This window comes from Ochotona curzoniae, unplaced genomic scaffold (genome assembly GCF_017591425.1).
Source record: "Ochotona curzoniae isolate NIBS_2020 unplaced genomic scaffold, NIBS_Ocur_1.0 contig_2634, whole genome shotgun sequence".
NCBI classification, from domain to species: domain Eukaryota; kingdom Metazoa; phylum Chordata; class Mammalia; order Lagomorpha; family Ochotonidae; genus Ochotona; species Ochotona curzoniae.
In genome coordinates this window covers 1-18,119 of record NW_024465533.1, presented here as the reverse complement: position 1 = coordinate 18,119, position 18,119 = coordinate 1, and the positions used below count along the sequence as shown (strand labels likewise).

The 18,119-nt window shown below is 55.4% G+C and overlaps 1 protein-coding gene across 1 annotated transcript; it reads right to left on the bottom strand.

Annotated features, from left to right (window-relative positions):
- Positions 1-675: 675 nt before the first annotated feature.
- On the bottom strand, positions 676-16,767 carry LOC121152786 (early nodulin-20-like; the record flags this gene model as incomplete). The annotated part of the gene is made up of 7 exons (XM_040974948.1): positions 16,210-16,767; positions 13,621-13,665; positions 11,032-11,076; positions 8,443-8,487; positions 5,854-5,898; positions 3,265-3,309; positions 676-720 (listed from the first exon to the last, which is right to left on the bottom strand). Coding segments are annotated over exons 1-7 (340 nt in total), but the record flags the coding sequence as incomplete, so codon positions are not given.
- Between the last annotated feature and the right edge of the window lie 1,352 nt (positions 16,768-18,119).

Below are 18,119 nucleotides of genomic sequence, written 5' to 3'. Positions count from 1 at the left end.
AAGCACTGATGGAACTCAGCCCATTTATCAGGAGAAAGAGCCTTTCCAGGCCACGTCACACAACGATAGTGAACATGAAAGCTACTTCTCAGACAGGTGGCTGACAGGCACCCTTCCGTGTCTCAGTCACAGAGGAAGGATGACATAAGTGCCCCTCAAACATGGGCTTGGCATCACATTGTGCGAGGAGCCCGAGCTCTTTGTCCATACCTGCATCCATGTAAAAATCAAGTTCAGTGTGGCCGGCCAAGTTTAAGGAAAAAGCAAAACAAGAAGGCACCTGAGTGCATTTGCATAACACAGCCCCGCTTGACATCTGGACACAGCCACACACAGTCTCTTACCCCCTACTCCCACCATCTCCTAAGTGGACATGCAGGAGGGCTGTGAAGCATGTCCCACTGGAAATTCCCTGGCATGGCACACTAGCAAAGGAGCGTGGGGACATGCAGATGGAGCCACGGACCATCTCAAGATGCTAAGGACAACTCGGTGTCACGTCTCACATGACGTAGCTGTGTCTCCAGATGGGACAGACCATGAGACAGATGCTAAGTCACCACACCCTTGCCACCCTGCTGAAACTCAGAGCACCGAGGACAGAAGCCATATGGGCTTGTACCAAGCTCATGTTCCCATCGACTCCCAGGACCTAGCATAGCTCCTTCTCCATACCTGACTGTGGTTCGGCAGCAGGTCCGGGACTCTGCAAGCTCGGTTCTGTGGAAGAACAAAGCAAATTCATCTCAGTAGAGGCACACACAACAGTCTCCCAGTCACATCAGAAAGCAGGAACCAGCCTGATGTCCACCCAGGCATCACTCTCAGCTCCTGTGGAACCCCTGTTCTCCCTGAGGCACCAGAAGGAGACCTTGAGGCAGAATCAAACCAGGAGTGAGGAGTGATGGGTGGCAAGATCGCTTCAGCCTCTGAACCACACTATGGCTTCATGTCTGCCCACTGTGCAAGCTTGCTTCCTGTCCCTGGCTCTGGCTTGTGTGCAGCTCCCATTGCAAAAGGCACTCGAGAAGCACTAGGCCATGAAGGGCTCCAGATGTGGGCCAGGAAGGTGGTATTCAGAATACACTCTACATTGGACAAGTCTTGTAGACACAAAGGAACTTTCAGAGACATGAATGGTCTCCTAAGGAAGCCATCAGGATTCAGGCCACAGCTCTCTCGTGCTCGCTCTCACTTTCCTCAGTAAAGGAGTGCCACCGTTGTTTGTGGCTGTGGACACCCAGGAGAATACCAGATGTCCCCTGCCTTGCTCTCCAGGACACAGGGACAAACCTGCAGGCAGAAAGTGCCTCTGTTCTGGGCAGCTGTGAGCCATCTGAGCTGCTGAGGAAGGGTGGGCAGGCTCAGGGAACTTGGTCTGCAGTGGCTGTTTCAAGGCATGGGGTTGTGCCAAGGAGAAGCAGCCAGCTGGCTGTGCTCACCGCTCCCTCCAGTCCCTCAGGAGAGAGATGAGCCCTGATGCAGGTGGGCCCCTTTGCAGGTGCAACCTAGCCCCATTCACCCCCAGCGGGTAGGATGTGATCCAGCCCCACTGGTCAGCATGGGCTCACATTCACAAACAGGGATCAACACGCGAAAGCACACAAGCCCAAACTGTCTGGTCATGCTGCAGGAGATGGACTCGTCTCACAATCACAAGCAACAGGGGAGACTTGCCCTGCCCATCTCAGACACCCACAATGCTTCCGAGTCTTCTCGGAAGCTCATCTCAGCACAGGGAGAAGCTCAAAACCAGGCACACAGGATGGGATCCGACGCATACACGGAGTCATGTGGGAGCCGCACAGACTCCTTCCCCAAATCGGCTCCTGGGTGGCATTTCGGGGCACAAGCACACATAACCCTTGCTGGTTTCAGACACACCCCACGAGATCCACTGAATTGCCAGGGCCTTGGAGACTGTGTCCTAAGAAGCTTCCTAGCAGCTGAAACCTGACCAAAGTGGGCCCCTCAATCCCATGCTTCTGGGAACAGGACCGTCAAAATGCCATTCTTCCTGGGCACAAGAGCAATGCTAGGATGCACCAAGAAGGCCAACATGGCCACGGAACAAACCTGCCCCATAACCCTGAGCCTCGCAAGAGAAACCAAGCCATCTGCAGCTGCCATGTGGCTCGGTGACTTCCTGAGGAGCTCAGAAGGCAGAGGCTATGAGACAACTGCAGGCCCTGGCCAGCCAGGGTGTTCTGGGTCCTGGGCTGTTGCTTGTCATTGGGCTCACTCCCCTCCCGCCCAGGAACACCCCCTCCCCTCCACTACCATGTTCTGGACCAGGATCAGAAACCTACTCCTGCCTCCCCTGTACCTCCCGACCACAGAGGCCCCCGCATGTCAACTCACGCACCAGAAAATGTGCCAGGATCCAGAGGCCCATGGGCCACAAAAATGGATTTCTAGCAGAGTGCTCACACAGCCTCAACGACACACAACCGTGGAGCAGGAGAGGATGCACCAGGGTCCAAGCACGTCTGAGGGCACACACAGGCCCTTGCAGCTTCTTTCTGAGGGCATTCCAGTTGGCCCATGGCTGTCACCCATGCGCCCTGGGAGAGCTGCTGCACTTCCCCAAAGCACTGATGGAACTCAGCCCATTTATCAGGAGAAAGAGCCTTTCCAGGCCACGTCACACAACGATAGTGAACATGAAAGCTACTTCTCAGACAGGTGGCTGACAGGCACCCTTCCGTGTCTCAGTCACAGAGGAAGGATGACATAAGTGCCCCTCAAACATGGGCTTGGCATCACATTGTGCGAGGAGCCCGAGCTCTTTGTCCATACCTGCATCCATGTAAAAATCAAGTTCAGTGTGGCCGGCCAAGTTTAAGGAAAAAGCAAAACAAGAAGGCACCTGAGTGCATTTGCATAACACAGCCCCGCTTGACATCTGGACACAGCCACACACAGTCTCTTACCCCCTACTCCCACCATCTCCTAAGTGGACATGCAGGAGGGCTGTGAAGCATGTCCCACTGGAAATTCCCTGGCATGGCACACTAGCAAAGGAGCGTGGGGACATGCAGATGGAGCCACGGACCATCTCAAGATGCTAAGGACAACTCGGTGTCACGTCTCACATGACGTAGCTGTGTCTCCAGATGGGACAGACCATGAGACAGATGCTAAGTCACCACACCCTTGCCACCCTGCTGAAACTCAGAGCACCGAGGACAGAAGCCATATGGGCTTGTACCAAGCTCATGTTCCCATCGACTCCCAGGACCTAGCATAGCTCCTTCTCCATACCTGACTGTGGTTCGGCAGCAGGTCCGGGACTCTGCAAGCTCGGTTCTGTGGAAGAACAAAGCAAATTCATCTCAGTAGAGGCACACACAACAGTCTCCCAGTCACATCAGAAAGCAGGAACCAGCCTGATGTCCACCCAGGCATCACTCTCAGCTCCTGTGGAACCCCTGTTCTCCCTGAGGCACCAGAAGGAGACCTTGAGGCAGAATCAAACCAGGAGTGAGGAGTGATGGGTGGCAAGATCGCTTCAGCCTCTGAACCACACTATGGCTTCATGTCTGCCCACTGTGCAAGCTTGCTTCCTGTCCCTGGCTCTGGCTTGTGTGCAGCTCCCATTGCAAAAGGCACTCGAGAAGCACTAGGCCATGAAGGGCTCCAGATGTGGGCCAGGAAGGTGGTATTCAGAATACACTCTACATTGGACAAGTCTTGTAGACACAAAGGAACTTTCAGAGACATGAATGGTCTCCTAAGGAAGCCATCAGGATTCAGGCCACAGCTCTCTCGTGCTCGCTCTCACTTTCCTCAGTAAAGGAGTGCCACCGTTGTTTGTGGCTGTGGACACCCAGGAGAATACCAGATGTCCCCTGCCTTGCTCTCCAGGACACAGGGACAAACCTGCAGGCAGAAAGTGCCTCTGTTCTGGGCAGCTGTGAGCCATCTGAGCTGCTGAGGAAGGGTGGGCAGGCTCAGGGAACTTGGTCTGCAGTGGCTGTTTCAAGGCATGGGGTTGTGCCAAGGAGAAGCAGCCAGCTGGCTGTGCTCACCGCTCCCTCCAGTCCCTCAGGAGAGAGATGAGCCCTGATGCAGGTGGGCCCCTTTGCAGGTGCAACCTAGCCCCATTCACCCCCAGCGGGTAGGATGTGATCCAGCCCCACTGGTCAGCATGGGCTCACATTCACAAACAGGGATCAACACGCGAAAGCACACAAGCCCAAACTGTCTGGTCATGCTGCAGGAGATGGACTCGTCTCACAATCACAAGCAACAGGGGAGACTTGCCCTGCCCATCTCAGACACCCACAATGCTTCCGAGTCTTCTCGGAAGCTCATCTCAGCACAGGGAGAAGCTCAAAACCAGGCACACAGGATGGGATCCGACGCATACACGGAGTCATGTGGGAGCCGCACAGACTCCTTCCCCAAATCGGCTCCTGGGTGGCATTTCGGGGCACAAGCACACATAACCCTTGCTGGTTTCAGACACACCCCACGAGATCCACTGAATTGCCAGGGCCTTGGAGACTGTGTCCTAAGAAGCTTCCTAGCAGCTGAAACCTGACCAAAGTGGGCCCCTCAATCCCATGCTTCTGGGAACAGGACCGTCAAAATGCCATTCTTCCTGGGCACAAGAGCAATGCTAGGATGCACCAAGAAGGCCAACATGGCCACGGAACAAACCTGCCCCATAACCCTGAGCCTCGCAAGAGAAACCAAGCCATCTGCAGCTGCCATGTGGCTCGGTGACTTCCTGAGGAGCTCAGAAGGCAGAGGCTATGAGACAACTGCAGGCCCTGGCCAGCCAGGGTGTTCTGGGTCCTGGGCTGTTGCTTGTCATTGGGCTCACTCCCCTCCCGCCCAGGAACACCCCCTCCCCTCCACTACCATGTTCTGGACCAGGATCAGAAACCTACTCCTGCCTCCCCTGTACCTCCCGACCACAGAGGCCCCCGCATGTCAACTCACGCACCAGAAAATGTGCCAGGATCCAGAGGCCCATGGGCCACAAAAATGGATTTCTAGCAGAGTGCTCACACAGCCTCAACGACACACAACCGTGGAGCAGGAGAGGATGCACCAGGGTCCAAGCACGTCTGAGGGCACACACAGGCCCTTGCAGCTTCTTTCTGAGGGCATTCCAGTTGGCCCATGGCTGTCACCCATGCGCCCTGGGAGAGCTGCTGCACTTCCCCAAAGCACTGATGGAACTCAGCCCATTTATCAGGAGAAAGAGCCTTTCCAGGCCACGTCACACAACGATAGTGAACATGAAAGCTACTTCTCAGACAGGTGGCTGACAGGCACCCTTCCGTGTCTCAGTCACAGAGGAAGGATGACATAAGTGCCCCTCAAACATGGGCTTGGCATCACATTGTGCGAGGAGCCCGAGCTCTTTGTCCATACCTGCATCCATGTAAAAATCAAGTTCAGTGTGGCCGGCCAAGTTTAAGGAAAAAGCAAAACAAGAAGGCACCTGAGTGCATTTGCATAACACAGCCCCGCTTGACATCTGGACACAGCCACACACAGTCTCTTACCCCCTACTCCCACCATCTCCTAAGTGGACATGCAGGAGGGCTGTGAAGCATGTCCCACTGGAAATTCCCTGGCATGGCACACTAGCAAAGGAGCGTGGGGACATGCAGATGGAGCCACGGACCATCTCAAGATGCTAAGGACAACTCGGTGTCACGTCTCACATGACGTAGCTGTGTCTCCAGATGGGACAGACCATGAGACAGATGCTAAGTCACCACACCCTTGCCACCCTGCTGAAACTCAGAGCACCGAGGACAGAAGCCATATGGGCTTGTACCAAGCTCATGTTCCCATCGACTCCCAGGACCTAGCATAGCTCCTTCTCCATACCTGACTGTGGTTCGGCAGCAGGTCCGGGACTCTGCAAGCTCGGTTCTGTGGAAGAACAAAGCAAATTCATCTCAGTAGAGGCACACACAACAGTCTCCCAGTCACATCAGAAAGCAGGAACCAGCCTGATGTCCACCCAGGCATCACTCTCAGCTCCTGTGGAACCCCTGTTCTCCCTGAGGCACCAGAAGGAGACCTTGAGGCAGAATCAAACCAGGAGTGAGGAGTGATGGGTGGCAAGATCGCTTCAGCCTCTGAACCACACTATGGCTTCATGTCTGCCCACTGTGCAAGCTTGCTTCCTGTCCCTGGCTCTGGCTTGTGTGCAGCTCCCATTGCAAAAGGCACTCGAGAAGCACTAGGCCATGAAGGGCTCCAGATGTGGGCCAGGAAGGTGGTATTCAGAATACACTCTACATTGGACAAGTCTTGTAGACACAAAGGAACTTTCAGAGACATGAATGGTCTCCTAAGGAAGCCATCAGGATTCAGGCCACAGCTCTCTCGTGCTCGCTCTCACTTTCCTCAGTAAAGGAGTGCCACCGTTGTTTGTGGCTGTGGACACCCAGGAGAATACCAGATGTCCCCTGCCTTGCTCTCCAGGACACAGGGACAAACCTGCAGGCAGAAAGTGCCTCTGTTCTGGGCAGCTGTGAGCCATCTGAGCTGCTGAGGAAGGGTGGGCAGGCTCAGGGAACTTGGTCTGCAGTGGCTGTTTCAAGGCATGGGGTTGTGCCAAGGAGAAGCAGCCAGCTGGCTGTGCTCACCGCTCCCTCCAGTCCCTCAGGAGAGAGATGAGCCCTGATGCAGGTGGGCCCCTTTGCAGGTGCAACCTAGCCCCATTCACCCCCAGCGGGTAGGATGTGATCCAGCCCCACTGGTCAGCATGGGCTCACATTCACAAACAGGGATCAACACGCGAAAGCACACAAGCCCAAACTGTCTGGTCATGCTGCAGGAGATGGACTCGTCTCACAATCACAAGCAACAGGGGAGACTTGCCCTGCCCATCTCAGACACCCACAATGCTTCCGAGTCTTCTCGGAAGCTCATCTCAGCACAGGGAGAAGCTCAAAACCAGGCACACAGGATGGGATCCGACGCATACACGGAGTCATGTGGGAGCCGCACAGACTCCTTCCCCAAATCGGCTCCTGGGTGGCATTTCGGGGCACAAGCACACATAACCCTTGCTGGTTTCAGACACACCCCACGAGATCCACTGAATTGCCAGGGCCTTGGAGACTGTGTCCTAAGAAGCTTCCTAGCAGCTGAAACCTGACCAAAGTGGGCCCCTCAATCCCATGCTTCTGGGAACAGGACCGTCAAAATGCCATTCTTCCTGGGCACAAGAGCAATGCTAGGATGCACCAAGAAGGCCAACATGGCCACGGAACAAACCTGCCCCATAACCCTGAGCCTCGCAAGAGAAACCAAGCCATCTGCAGCTGCCATGTGGCTCGGTGACTTCCTGAGGAGCTCAGAAGGCAGAGGCTATGAGACAACTGCAGGCCCTGGCCAGCCAGGGTGTTCTGGGTCCTGGGCTGTTGCTTGTCATTGGGCTCACTCCCCTCCCGCCCAGGAACACCCCCTCCCCTCCACTACCATGTTCTGGACCAGGATCAGAAACCTACTCCTGCCTCCCCTGTACCTCCCGACCACAGAGGCCCCCGCATGTCAACTCACGCACCAGAAAATGTGCCAGGATCCAGAGGCCCATGAGCCACAAAAATGGATTTCTAGCAGAGTGCTCACACAGCCTCAACGACACACAACCGTGGAGCAGGAGAGGATGCACCAGGGTCCAAGCACGTCTGAGGGCACACACAGGCCCTTGCAGCTTCTTTCTGAGGGCATTCCAGTTGGCCCATGGCTGTCACCCATGTGCCCTGGGAGAGCTGCTGCACTTCCCCAAAGCACTGATGGAACTCAGCCCATTTATCAGGAGAAAGAGCCTTTCCAGGCCACGTCACACAACGATAGTGAACATGAAAGCTACTTCTCAGACAGGTGGCTGACAGGCACCCTTCCGTGTCTCAGTCACAGAGGAAGGATGACATAAGTGCCCCTCAAACATGGGCTTGGCATCACATTGTGCGAGGAGCCCGAGCTCTTTGTCCATACCTGCATCCATGTAAAAATCAAGTTCAGTGTGGCCGGCCAAGTTTAAGGAAAAAGCAAAACAAGAAGGCACCTGAGTGCATTTGCATAACACAGCCCCGCTTGACATCTGGACACAGCCACACACAGTCTCTTACCCCCTACTCCCACCATCTCCTAAGTGGACATGCAGGAGGGCTGTGAAGCATGTCCCACTGGAAATTCCCTGGCATGGCACACTAGCAAAGGAGCGTGGGGACATGCAGATGGAGCCACGGACCATCTCAAGATGCTAAGGACAACTCGGTGTCACGTCTCACATGACGTAGCTGTGTCTCCAGATGGGACAGACCATGAGACAGATGCTAAGTCACCACACCCTTGCCACCCTGCTGAAACTCAGAGCACCGAGGACAGAAGCCATATGGGCTTGTACCAAGCTCATGTTCCCATCGACTCCCAGGACCTAGCATAGCTCCTTCTCCATACCTGACTGTGGTTCGGCAGCAGGTCCGGGACTCTGCAAGCTCGGTTCTGTGGAAGAACAAAGCAAATTCATCTCAGTAGAGGCACACACAACAGTCTCCCAGTCACATCAGAAAGCAGGAACCAGCCTGATGTCCACCCAGGCATCACTCTCAGCTCCTGTGGAACCCCTGTTCTCCCTGAGGCACCAGAAGGAGACCTTGAGGCAGAATCAAACCAGGAGTGAGGAGTGATGGGTGGCAAGATCGCTTCAGCCTCTGAACCACACTATGGCTTCATGTCTGCCCACTGTGCAAGCTTGCTTCCTGTCCCTGGCTCTGGCTTGTGTGCAGCTCCCATTGCAAAAGGCACTCGAGAAGCACTAGGCCATGAAGGGCTCCAGATGTGGGCCAGGAAGGTGGTATTCAGAATACACTCTACATTGGACAAGTCTTGTAGACACAAAGGAACTTTCAGAGACATGAATGGTCTCCTAAGGAAGCCATCAGGATTCAGGCCACAGCTCTCTCGTGCTCGCTCTCACTTTCCTCAGTAAAGGAGTGCCACCGTTGTTTGTGGCTGTGGACACCCAGGAGAATACCAGATGTCCCCTGCCTTGCTCTCCAGGACACAGGGACAAACCTGCAGGCAGAAAGTGCCTCTGTTCTGGGCAGCTGTGAGCCATCTGAGCTGCTGAGGAAGGGTGGGCAGGCTCAGGGAACTTGGTCTGCAGTGGCTGTTTCAAGGCATGGGGTTGTGCCAAGGAGAAGCAGCCAGCTGGCTGTGCTCACCGCTCCCTCCAGTCCCTCAGGAGAGAGATGAGCCCTGATGCAGGTGGGCCCCTTTGCAGGTGCAACCTAGCCCCATTCACCCCCAGCGGGTAGGATGTGATCCAGCCCCACTGGTCAGCATGGGCTCACATTCACAAACAGGGATCAACACGCGAAAGCACACAAGCCCAAACTGTCTGGTCATGCTGCAGGAGATGGACTCGTCTCACAATCACAAGCAACAGGGGAGACTTGCCCTGCCCATCTCAGACACCCACAATGCTTCCGAGTCTTCTCGGAAGCTCATCTCAGCACAGGGAGAAGCTCAAAACCAGGCACACAGGATGGGATCCGACGCATACACGGAGTCATGTGGGAGCCGCACAGACTCCTTCCCCAAATCGGCTCCTGGGTGGCATTTCGGGGCACAAGCACACATAACCCTTGCTGGTTTCAGACACACCCCACGAGATCCACTGAATTGCCAGGGCCTTGGAGACTGTGTCCTAAGAAGCTTCCTAGCAGCTGAAACCTGACCAAAGTGGGCCCCTCAATCCCATGCTTCTGGGAACAGGACCGTCAAAATGCCATTCTTCCTGGGCACAAGAGCAATGCTAGGATGCACCAAGAAGGCCAACATGGCCACGGAACAAACCTGCCCCATAACCCTGAGCCTCGCAAGAGAAACCAAGCCATCTGCAGCTGCCATGTGGCTCGGTGACTTCCTGAGGAGCTCAGAAGGCAGAGGCTATGAGACAACTGCAGGCCCTGGCCAGCCAGGGTGTTCTGGGTCCTGGGCTGTTGCTTGTCATTGGGCTCACTCCCCTCCCGCCCAGGAACACCCCCTCCCCTCCACTACCATGTTCTGGACCAGGATCAGAAACCTACTCCTGCCTCCCCTGTACCTCCCGACCACAGAGGCCCCCGCATGTCAACTCACGCACCAGAAAATGTGCCAGGATCCAGAGGCCCATGGGCCACAAAAATGGATTTCTAGCAGAGTGCTCACACAGCCTCAACGACACACAACCGTGGAGCAGGAGAGGATGCACCAGGGTCCAAGCACGTCTGAGGGCACACACAGGCCCTTGCAGCTTCTTTCTGAGGGCATTCCAGTTGGCCCATGGCTGTCACCCATGTGCCCTGGGAGAGCTGCTGCACTTCCCCAAAGCACTGATGGAACTCAGCCCATTTATCAGGAGAAAGAGCCTTTCCAGGCCACGTCACACAACGATAGTGAACATGAAAGCTACTTCTCAGACAGGTGGCTGACAGGCACCCTTCCGTGTCTCAGTCACAGAGGAAGGATGACATAAGTGCCCCTCAAACATGGGCTTGGCATCACATTGTGCGAGGAGCCCGAGCTCTTTGTCCATACCTGCATCCATGTAAAAATCAAGTTCAGTGTGGCCGGCCAAGTTTAAGGAAAAAGCAAAACAAGAAGGCACCTGAGTGCATTTGCATAACACAGCCCCGCTTGACATCTGGACACAGCCACACACAGTCTCTTACCCCCTACTCCCACCATCTCCTAAGTGGACATGCAGGAGGGCTGTGAAGCATGTCCCACTGGAAATTCCCTGGCATGGCACACTAGCAAAGGAGCGTGGGGACATGCAGATGGAGCCACGGACCATCTCAAGATGCTAAGGACAACTCGGTGTCACGTCTCACATGACGTAGCTGTGTCTCCAGATGGGACAGACCATGAGACAGATGCTAAGTCACCACACCCTTGCCACCCTGCTGAAACTCAGAGCACCGAGGACAGAAGCCATATGGGCTTGTACCAAGCTCATGTTCCCATCGACTCCCAGGACCTAGCATAGCTCCTTCTCCATACCTGACTGTGGTTCGGCAGCAGGTCCGGGACTCTGCAAGCTCGGTTCTGTGGAAGAACAAAGCAAATTCATCTCAGTAGAGGCACACACAACAGTCTCCCAGTCACATCAGAAAGCAGGAACCAGCCTGATGTCCACCCAGGCATCACTCTCAGCTCCTGTGGAACCCCTGTTCTCCCTGAGGCACCAGAAGGAGACCTTGAGGCAGAATCAAACCAGGAGTGAGGAGTGATGGGTGGCAAGATCGCTTCAGCCTCTGAACCACACTATGGCTTCATGTCTGCCCACTGTGCAAGCTTGCTTCCTGTCCCTGGCTCTGGCTTGTGTGCAGCTCCCATTGCAAAAGGCACTCGAGAAGCACTAGGCCATGAAGGGCTCCAGATGTGGGCCAGGAAGGTGGTATTCAGAATACACTCTACATTGGACAAGTCTTGTAGACACAAAGGAACTTTCAGAGACATGAATGGTCTCCTAAGGAAGCCATCAGGATTCAGGCCACAGCTCTCTCGTGCTCGCTCTCACTTTCCTCAGTAAAGGAGTGCCACCGTTGTTTGTGGCTGTGGACACCCAGGAGGATACCAGATGTCCCCTGCCTTGCTCTCCAGGACACAGGGACAAACCTGCAGGCAGAAAGTGCCTCTGTTCTGGGCAGCTGTGAGCCATCTGAGCTGCTGAGGAAGGGTGGGCAGGCTCAGGGAACTTGGTCTGCAGTGGCTGTTTCAAGGCATGGGGTTGTGCCAAGGAGAAGCAGCCAGCTGGCTGTGCTCACCGCTCCCTCCAGTCCCTCAGGAGAGAGATGAGCCCTGATGCAGGTGGGCCCCTTTGCAGGTGCAACCTAGCCCCATTCACCCCCAGCGGGTAGGATGTGATCCAGCCCCACTGGTCAGCATGGGCTCACATTCACAAACAGGGATCAACACGCGAAAGCACACAAGCCCAAACTGTCTGGTCATGCTGCAGGAGATGGACTCGTCTCACAATCACAAGCAACAGGGGAGACTTGCCCTGCCCATCTCAGACACCCACAATGCTTCCGAGTCTTCTCGGAAGCTCATCTCAGCACAGGGAGAAGCTCAAAACCAGGCACACAGGATGGGATCCGACGCATACACGGAGTCATGTGGGAGCCGCACAGACTCCTTCCCCAAATCGGCTCCTGGGTGGCATTTCGGGGCACAAGCACACATAACCCTTGCTGGTTTCAGACACACCCCACGAGATCCACTGAATTGCCAGGGCCTTGGAGACTGTGTCCTAAGAAGCTTCCTAGCAGCTGAAACCTGACCAAAGTGGGCCCCTCAATCCCATGCTTCTGGGAACAGGACCGTCAAAATGCCATTCTTCCTGGGCACAAGAGCAATGCTAGGATGCACCAAGAAGGCCAACATGGCCACGGAACAAACCTGCCCCATAACCCTGAGCCTCGCAAGAGAAACCAAGCCATCTGCAGCTGCCATGTGGCTCGGTGACTTCCTGAGGAGCTCAGAAGGCAGAGGCTATGAGACAACTGCAGGCCCTGGCCAGCCAGGGTGTTCTGGGTCCTGGGCTGTTGCTTGTCATTGGGCTCACTCCCCTCCCTCCCAGGAACACCCCCTCCCCTCCACTACCATGTTCTGGACCAGGATCAGAAACCTACTCCTGCCTCCCCTGTACCTCCCGACCACAGAGGCCCCCGCATGTCAACTCACGCACCAGAAAATGTGCCAGGATCCAGAGGCCCATGGGCCACAAAAATGGATTTCTAGCAGAGTGCTCACACAGCCTCAACGACACACAACCGTGGAGCAGGAGAGGATGCACCAGGGTCCAAGCACGTCTGAGGGCACACACAGGCCCTTGCAGCTTCTTTCTGAGGGCATTCCAGTTGGCCCATGGCTGTCACCCATGTGCCCTGGGAGAGCTGCTGCACTTCCCCAAAGCACTGATGGAACTCAGCCCATTTATCAGGAGAAAGAGCCTTTCCAGGCCACGTCACACAACGATAGTGAACATGAAAGCTACTTCTCAGACAGGTGGCTGACAGGCACCCTTCCGTGTCTCAGTCACAGAGGAAGGATGACATAAGTGCCCCTCAAACATGGGCTTGGCATCACATTGTGCGAGGAGCCCGAGCTCTTTGTCCATACCTGCATCCATGTAAAAATCAAGTTCAGTGTGGCCGGCCAAGTTTAAGGAAAAAGCAAAACAAGAAGGCACCTGAGTGCATTTGCATAACACAGCCCCGCTTGACATCTGGACACAGCCACACACAGTCTCTTACCCCCTACTCCCACCATCTCCTAAGTGGACATGCAGGAGGGCTGTGAAGCATGTCCCACTGGAAATTCCCTGGCATGGCACACTAGCAAAGGAGCGTGGGGACATGCAGATGGAGCCACGGACCATCTCAAGATGCTAAGGACAACTCGGTGTCACGTCTCACATGACGTAGCTGTGTCTCCAGATGGGACAGACCATGAGACAGATGCTAAGTCACCACACCCTTGCCACCCTGCTGAAACTCAGAGCACCGAGGACAGAAGCCATATGGGCTTGTACCAAGCTCATGTTCCCATCGACTCCCAGGACCTAGCATAGCTCCTTCTCCATACCTGACTGTGGTTCGGCAGCAGGTCCGGGACTCTGCAAGCTCGGTTCTGTGGAAGAACAAAGCAAATTCATCTCAGTAGAGGCACACACAACAGTCTCCCAGTCACATCAGAAAGCAGGAACCAGCCTGATGTCCACCCAGGCATCACTCTCAGCTCCTGTGGAACCCCTGTTCTCCCTGAGGCACCAGAAGGAGACCTTGAGGCAGAATCAAACCAGGAGTGAGGAGTGATGGGTGGCAAGATCGCTTCAGCCTCTGAACCACACTATGGCTTCATGTCTGCCCACTGTGCAAGCTTGCTTCCTGTCCCTGGCTCTGGCTTGTGTGCAGCTCCCATTGCAAAAGGCACTCGAGAAGCACTAGGCCATGAAGGGCTCCAGATGTGGGCCAGGAAGGTGGTATTCAGAATACACTCTACATTGGACAAGTCTTGTAGACACAAAGGAACTTTCAGAGACATGAATGGTCTCCTAAGGAAGCCATCAGGATTCAGGCCACAGCTCTCTCGTGCTCGCTCTCACTTTCCTCAGTAAAGGAGTGCCACCGTTGTTTGTGGCTGTGGACACCCAGGAGAATACCAGATGTCCCCTGCCTTGCTCTCCAGGACACAGGGACAAACCTGCAGGCAGAAAGTGCCTCTGTTCTGGGCAGCTGTGAGCCATCTGAGCTGCTGAGGAAGGGTGGGCAGGCTCAGGGAACTTGGTCTGCAGTGGCTGTTTCAAGGCATGGGGTTGTGCCAAGGAGAAGCAGCCAGCTGGCTGTGCTCACCGCTCCCTCCAGTCCCTCAGGAGAGAGATGAGCCCTGATGCAGGTGGGCCCCTTTGCAGGTGCAACCTAGCCCCATTCACCCCCAGCGGGTAGGATGTGATCCAGCCCCACTGGTCAGCATGGGCTCACATTCACAAACAGGGATCAACACGCGAAAGCACACAAGCCCAAACTGTCTGGTCATGCTGCAGGAGATGGACTCGTCTCACAATCACAAGCAACAGGGGAGACTTGCCCTGCCCATCTCAGACACCCACAATGCTTCCGAGTCTTCTCGGAAGCTCATCTCAGCACAGGGAGAAGCTCAAAACCAGGCACACAGGATGGGATCCGACGCATACACGGAGTCATGTGGGAGCCGCACAGACTCCTTCCCCAAATCGGCTCCTGGGTGGCATTTCGGGGCACAAGCACACATAACCCTTGCTGGTTTCAGACACACCCCACGAGATCCACTGAATTGCCAGGGCCTTGGAGACTGTGTCCTAAGAAGCTTCCTAGCAGCTGAAACCTGACCAAAGTGGGCCCCTCAATCCCATGCTTCTGGGAACAGGACCGTCAAAATGCCATTCTTCCTGGGCACAAGAGCAATGCTAGGATGCACCAAGAAGGCCAACATGGCCACGGAACAAACCTGCCCCATAACCCTGAGCCTCGCAAGAGAAACCAAGCCATCTGCAGCTGCCATGTGGCTCGGTGACTTCCTGAGGAGCTCAGAAGGCAGAGGCTATGAGACAACTGCAGGCCCTGGCCAGCCAGGGTGTTCTGGGTCCTGGGCTGTTGCTTGTCATTGGGCTCACTCCCCTCCCGCCCAGGAACACCCCCTCCCCTCCACTACCATGTTCTGGACCAGGATCAGAAACCTACTCCTGCCTCCCCTGTACCTCCCGACCACAGAGGCCCCCGCATGTCAACTCACGCACCAGAAAATGTGCCAGGATCCAGAGGCCCATGGGCCACAAAAATGGATTTCTAGCAGAGTGCTCACACAGCCTCAACGACACACAACCGTGGAGCAGGAGAGGATGCACCAGGGTCCAAGCACGTCTGAGGGCACACACAGGCCCTTGCAGCTTCTTTCTGAGGGCATTCCAGTTGGCCCATGGCTGTCACCCATGTGCCCTGGGAGAGCTGCTGCACTTCCCCAAAGCACTGATGGAACTCAGCCCATTTATCAGGAGAAAGAGCCTTTCCAGGCCACGTCACACAACGATAGTGAACATGAAAGCTACTTCTCAGACAGGTGGCTGACAGGCACCCTTCCGTGTCTCAGTCACAGAGGAAGGATGACATAAGTGCCCCTCAAACATGGGCTTGGCATCACATTGTGCGAGGAGCCCGAGCTCTTTGTCCATACCTGCATCCATGTAAAAATCAAGTTCAGTGTGGCCGGCCAAGTTTAAGGAAAAAGCAAAACAAGAAGGCACCTGAGTGCATTTGCATAACACAGCCCCGCTTGACATCTGGACACAGCCACACACAGTCTCTTACCCCCTACTCCCACCATCTCCTAAGTGGACATGCAGGAGGGCTGTGAAGCATGTCCCACTGGAAATTCCCTGGCATGGCACACTAGCAAAGGAGCGTGGGGACATGCAGATGGAGCCACGGACCATCTCAAGATGCTAAGGACAACTCGGTGTCACGTCTCACATGACGTAGCTGTGTCTCCAGATGGGACAGACCATGAGACAGATGCTAAGTCACCACACCCTTGCCACCCTGCTGAAACTCAGAGCACCGAGGACAGAAGCCATATGGGCTTGTACCAAGCTCATGTTCCCATCGACTCCCAGGACCTAGCATAGCTCCTTCTCCATACCTGACTGTGGTTCGGCAGCAGGTCCGGGACTCTGCAAGCTCGGTTCTGTGGAAGAACAAAGCAAATTCATCTCAGTAGAGGCACACACAACAGTCTCCCAGTCACATCAGAAAGCAGGAACCAGCCTGATGTCCACCCAGGCATCACTCTCAGCTCCTGTGGAACCCCTGTTCTCCCTGAGGCACCAGAAGGAGACCTTGAGGCAGAATCAAACCAGGAGTGAGGAGTGATGGGTGGCAAGATCGCTTCAGCCTCTGAACCACACTATGGCTTCATGTCTGCCCACTGTGCAAGCTTGCTTCCTGTCCCTGGCTCTGGCTTGTGTGCAGCTCCCATTGCAAAAGGCACTCGAGAAGCACTAGGCCATGAAGGGCTCCAGATGTGGGCCAGGAAGGTGGTATTCAGAATACACTCTACATTGGACAAGTCTTGTAGACACAAAGGAACTTTCAGAGACATGAATGGTCTCCTAAGGAAGCCATCAGGATTCAGGCCACAGCTCTCTCGTGCTCGCTCTCACTTTCCTCAGTAAAGGAGTGCCACCGTTGTTTGTGGCTGTGGACACCCAGGAGGATACCAGATGTCCCCTGCCTTGCTCTCCAGGACACAGGGACAAACCTGCAGGCAGAAAGTGCCTCTGTTCTGGGCAGCTGTGAGCCATCTGAGCTGCTGAGGAAGGGTGGGCAGGCTCAGGGAACTTGGTCTGCAGTGGCTGTTTCAAGGCATGGGGTTGTGCCAAGGAGAAGCAGCCAGCTGGCTGTGCTCACCGCTCCCTCCAGTCCCTCAGGAGAGAGATGAGCCCTGATGCAGGTGGGCCCCTTTGCAGGTGCAACCTAGCCCCATTCACCCCCAGCGGGTAGGATGTGATCCAGCCCCACTGGTCAGCATGGGCTCACATTCACAAACAGGGATCAACACGCGAAAGCACACAAGCCCAAACTGTCTGGTCATGCTGCAGGAGATGGACTCGTCTCACAATCACAAGCAACAGGGGAGACTTGCCCTGCCCATCTCAGACACCCACAATGCTTCCGAGTCTTCTCGGAAGCTCATCTCAGCACAGGGAGAAGCTCAAAACCAGGCACACAGGATGGGATCCGACGCATACACGGAGTCATGTGGGAGCCGCACAGACTCCTTCCCCAAATCGGCTCCTGGGTGGCATTTCGGGGCACAAGCACACATAACCCTTGCTGGTTTCAGACACACCCCACGAGATCCACTGAATTGCCAGGGCCTTGGAGACTGTGTCCTAAGAAGCTTCCTAGCAGCTGAAACCTGACCAAAGTGGGCCCCTCAATCCCATGCTTCTGGGAACAGGACCGTCAAAATGCCATTCTTCCTGGGCACAAGAGCAATGCTAGGATGCACCAAGAAGGCCAACATGGCCACGGAACAAACCTGCCCCATAACCCTGAGCCTCGCAAGAGAAACCAAGCCATCTGCAGCTGCCATGTGGCTCGGTGACTTCCTGAGGAGCTCAGAAGGCAGAGGCTATGAGACAACTGCAGGCCCTGGCCAGCCAGGGTGTTCTGGGTCCTGGGCTGTTGCTTGTCATTGGGCTCACTCCCCTCCCGCCCAGGAACACCCCCTCCCCTCCACTACCATGTTCTGGACCAGGATCAGAAACCTACTCCTGCCTCCCCTGTACCTCCCGACCACAGAGGCCCCCGCATGTCAACTCACGCACCAGAAAATGTGCCAGGATCCAGAGGCCCATGGGCCACAAAAATGGATTTCTAGCAGAGTGCTCACACAGCCTCAACGACACACAACCGTGGAGCAGGAGAGGATGCACCAGGGTCCAAGCACGTCTGAGGGCACACACAGGCCCTTGCAGCTTCTTTCTGAGGGCATTCCAGTTGGCCCATGGCTGTCACCCATGTGCCCTGGGAGAGCTGCTGCACTTC